We start from the raw sequence: 4,246 nt of genomic DNA on the forward strand, positions 1-4,246 counted from the left end.
GAAACCTACCATAAGAACTGCCGGTGATCGCAGGGACGCAAAACCCGAATTAAAATCTTCCGATATGGCGAAATCGTCGTCGGGAGAGCAGAAGTATCAGCCCTTCAATATGCCACGAAAGGGAAGTGAAAAGAAGCCGTTCTACCAGTCTACACACTCTGCTACAGTGAACAGTACTCAAGAACAGGAGGAGCCAGCTGTACTTATGTCTGGCCTGGCACTCGGCCACCATGTACTCTGTGCCAGCTCTCCTGTTACTCGGTCTTCAGCAACCAGTAAGAGGTTGTGTACTGGTTAGGGTTTAGTCCAGGGTCGCAGAGCAGTTATCATGCGAGACTCTGGCTCTACAGGCTGCGTAGTGAGGAAAAGGTATGTAAAAAGAAAGGATTATACTGGCAAAAACGTTCATGTTACAATGATTGATGGTTCGTGAGGCAAAAGTTTTCTGCCAGTCCCCTTACTTTACAAGCACTGTGACTGCGGCTGTGATGGACAGCCCCGCCTTCGATTTTGTCCTGGGCAATGTGCCTGGAGCCACTATGGTCCCGGCAAGCGAAGTCCAGACCCAGACGCAGGAGGAAGGAGGCAAGGACGCGATGACACAAACGGCAGAGGAGAATGGGCCTCCTGCACGAGATGTCACCCCTATGTCAGAATCCCCTGCAGTTCGTGATGTGCAGACCTCATCCGAAGAAATTGTGGATCAGACCAGTGCTGCTGTCACAACGAGAGCTGCTGCATGTCGCTCTGAGAACAGCACACCACTGGCAAGTCCGCAAGGTCTCGAGACATTACTTAAGGGCGAGGGCATTGCAGAGCAGCAGAAGAATGACGCCACCCTTTTCAAGCTACGTGAATATGCTGAGCAACGTCACGTCCGTCTCTACAAGGGGATAAAGACAGACTTTGTATGGCGTAATAATCGACTTTATCGATGAACTATCTTGCCTCAGGGCGAAGTAAAGTTGCAATTCGTCGTTCCAGCTGGTTGCCGCCAACAGGTGTTCAGGTTGGGGCACCACTCTCTACTGGGCGGTCACATGGGAGCAGCCAAAACTCTCGCTCGAATTCAAACCACCATGTTCTGGCCCGGAATGGGGGCCGAGATCTTACGACTCGCCCGTTCCTGCGACGTCTGCCAGAAGACCACTGATAAGGGACGAAATACCGAGGCTCCCCTACAGCCGCTCCCTGTGATTTCGGAACGCGTTGCTGTGGATATTGTTGGTCCCATTATGCCAAGTGCCGATGGCAAGTCGAAGTACATCCTTACCATTGTTGATTTTGCGACGAGATGGCCGGAAGCTGTCGCCCTGAAAAACATAGAGGCTGCTACGGTTGCAGAGGCGCTCTTCAACGTGTTTTGCAGGATTGGCATACCGAAGGAAGTGCTGAGTGACAGGGGCACACAGTTTACATCAGCTATGATGGAAGAAACTTGGAAGCTCCTGTCGGTAAAAGGCATGAGGACGATACCATACCACCCAGAAGGGAATGGACTTTGTGAGCGGTTTAATGGAACACTCAAGAAGATGCTCAAGCGCATGGCAGCAGACCAACCACGGGAATGGCCTCGTTTCTTGGCACCGCTGCTATTTGCCTACAGGGAAGCACCGCAGAGTTCCTTAAGATTCTCTCCATTCGAGCTGGTATATGGCAGGCCAGTGAGAGGTCCATTGCAGGTTTTGAGAGAAGCGTGGGACAACAATGAGGAGGACCCAGTAATCACTTCCTCCTATCAGTATGTTCTTGATCTGAGTGAACGTTTGCACTCTACATGCGAACTCGCCAAGGAGGAACTTTTGAAAAGCCAGGCCACTCAAAAGTCCTATTACGACAGGAAGGCCAAGCTTCGCACTCTCGAGGAAGGAGATCAGTGTTTGATATTGCTGCCTACAAGCACAAACAAGCTCTTAGCACAGTGGAGTGGACCTTATACGATTATTAAACGAGTTTCCGACGTTAATTATATCGTAGAAATAGGTCATGAGAGGAAACGCTTCCACATTAATATGACAAAGAAGTACTTCCCAAGATTCTCCCCTGCGCCCCAGACTTGCCATAAGACTCGTCAGCAGCAAGCAGGAGACCGTCGACGCAGTGTGAATGATCGTCGACGCTCGTCCACTAAGATGAACATTGATAACTTCAAGCAGTACGAGTGCACTGCAACCATTATACCTGAAGACTCTGGATTCAGTCAGCCCCTGACTCCTGAGGCTGATTCGATGGAAGGACCAGAGAACCTAATTATAAATCCGAAGCTAGATGACCACCAGAAGGCAGACCTCCAAGAGATCATCCAGAAATACCACGAAATATTCTCTGATCAACCCCGAGTTGCCAAGGTGGAAGAGCATCGAATCGTACTTCGTGATAAAGAGCCAGTTCGTACCAAGCCATATCCCATACCCTTACGGTATGTCGACTTTGTAATCAAAGAGATAAAGAAGCTGGAAGCTATTGGAATTATTGAACCATCCAAGAGCTCGTATTCACCTATAGTCGTAGTTAAGAAGAAAGGAGGAGACATCAGGATCTGCGGAGACTATCGTCGTGTCAATGCAGCTACTCAGTTTGAAGCAGAACCAATGTCTGATCAACGCATTATCTTCTCGCGTTTATCTGGTTCAAAGTATTTCACAAAACTGGACCTTACTAAAGGATTCTTCCAGATTCCTTTGCATCCAGAGAGCAGGAAGATAACCGCCTTCAAGACTCCTTGTGGACTGTATCAATATAAAGTACTCCCCTTCGGATTAACCAACTCTCCTTCAGTCTTCAATCGGTGCATGCGGTAGGTACTAGGAGACATTGCGGGAGTAGAAATATTCATGGATGATGTTCTTATCCATACTTCAACTTTAGCCGAGCCGAGCTTCTGGATATAGTCTTCAGAAAATTATCTCATCACCGAATGACTCTTAAACCAAGCAAGTGTGAGGTTGCGTTCACACGAACACACTTCCTTGGTCACACTATTGGAGAGGGCAAATGCGAGTGTCAGCAAGAGAAAATACAGAAGATTCGCATGGCACCACAGCCCACCAATCAACGCCAGCTTCGTTCTTTCCTCGGACTCGTTGGGTACTACCGGAGTTTCATCAAAGATTTTACGCAAATTTCTCTCCCGCTACTTAACCTCCTGAAGAAAGATTGCAGTAACAAGTTGGTGTGGGGTGCAGCACAGGAGAGATCCTTCATCGCACTCAAGGAGATCCTGTGTTCTGAACCAATTCTACGGCTTCCATCGAAAGATAAACCCTTTACACTGCGGACGGATGCGTCGGGAGAAGGTGTTTGAGCAATTCTTCTGCAAGAATTTGATGGCAGATTGTTTCCCGTCGCTTATCATAGCCGTAGACTCTCTAAAGCTGAGTGCAATTACTCGACAGTTGAACGAGAACTGTTGGCTGTCATAGAGGGGATTCACAAGTTTCATTACTACTTGTGTGGCGCCAGATTCACGCTGGAAACGGACCACATGCCTCTCTCTCAAATCAAACGTTCGAAGACGACCAATGCGCGCCTGATGCGCTGGGCGCTTTACCTTCAGCAGTTTAAGTTCACTATCCGCTACATCAAAGGATCGGACAACGTCGGAGCTGACCTTCTCTCGAGACTTGTAAGCGGAAGCAGTAGTGACCTTGAGGACAGCCGATCGGAAACTTCTCGCAACCCGGGACCTCAGCTGCAGAATCATTAAAAACGGAAGCAGAGCATCGACTGAGGAACAGTCTACACTGTTTTAGTCGAAAGGAAGTATAGTTCTATAATTATTTGAATGTTCATGAAACACAAAATTTGAAATACGTGAAATAGCTTGCGGTAAATTTTCCGAATAACGCCGGGTCGCTAAATACCACAAAAGTGGTATTGATGGATTCCTCTCAACCTCTACTATTCATATATAGTGAAATTAATGAGCGCTTGCACCCCTGAAGCCCACAATCTGGGTCCCGATAGTAGGGGAGGGCATGAAGTAGATCAGGGAAATTGCGGGGTAAAATATGAATTCCGGCCATATTTCGTTTGCAAAATCTTAACCAATTACCTACCTAACTTTGCTTAGGTTTGAAGTTTGCCCTAGCCAAGGGGGGACTTCGCCCCCCCCTGGACCCCCCCTTTTTAAGGCACTTCGTGCTACCTCGTGCTACTTCGGTATCACGAAAACCTTAACCCAACTACCTACCTCACTTTCCCTAGTTTTGAAGTCAGCCTTTGCGAAGAGGGAGCTATGCCCCCC

At 48.3% G+C, this 4,246-nt stretch overlaps 1 protein-coding gene across 1 annotated transcript; it reads left to right on the forward strand.

Moving 5' to 3' along the window:
- Positions 1-422: 422 nt before the first annotated feature.
- LOC147472547 (uncharacterized) lies at positions 423-3,706 on the forward strand. Its single transcript, XM_086546884.1, has 4 exons — positions 423-908; positions 1,002-2,731; positions 2,869-3,296; positions 3,396-3,706. Exons 1-4 carry the CDS (start codon positions 423-425, stop codon positions 3,704-3,706), a joined length of 2,955 nt encoding a protein of 984 aa, XP_086403010.1.
- Positions 3,707-4,246: the final 540 nt, after the last annotated feature.

This window comes from Penaeus japonicus, unplaced genomic scaffold, assembly GCF_977035675.1.
Source record: "Penaeus japonicus unplaced genomic scaffold, GWHDUDI00000001_assembly GWHDUDI00000001, whole genome shotgun sequence".
NCBI lineage: Eukaryota > Metazoa > Arthropoda > Malacostraca > Decapoda > Penaeidae > Penaeus > Penaeus japonicus.

Excerpts from the sequence above, each read along its gene's own strand:
- LOC147472547 (XM_086546884.1), top strand. The coding sequence starts at position 423 with ATGGTTCGTGAGGCAAAAGTTTTCTGCCAGTCCCCTTACTTTACAAGC. Across the intron at positions 909-1,001 it reads AGGGGATAAAGACAGACTTT|GTGTTCAGGTTGGGGCACCA; the intron begins GTATGGCGTAAT and ends TGCCGCCAACAG. Across the intron at positions 3,297-3,395 it reads GACGGATGCGTCGGGAGAAG|TTGAACGAGAACTGTTGGCT; the intron begins GTGTTTGAGCAA and ends ATTACTCGACAG.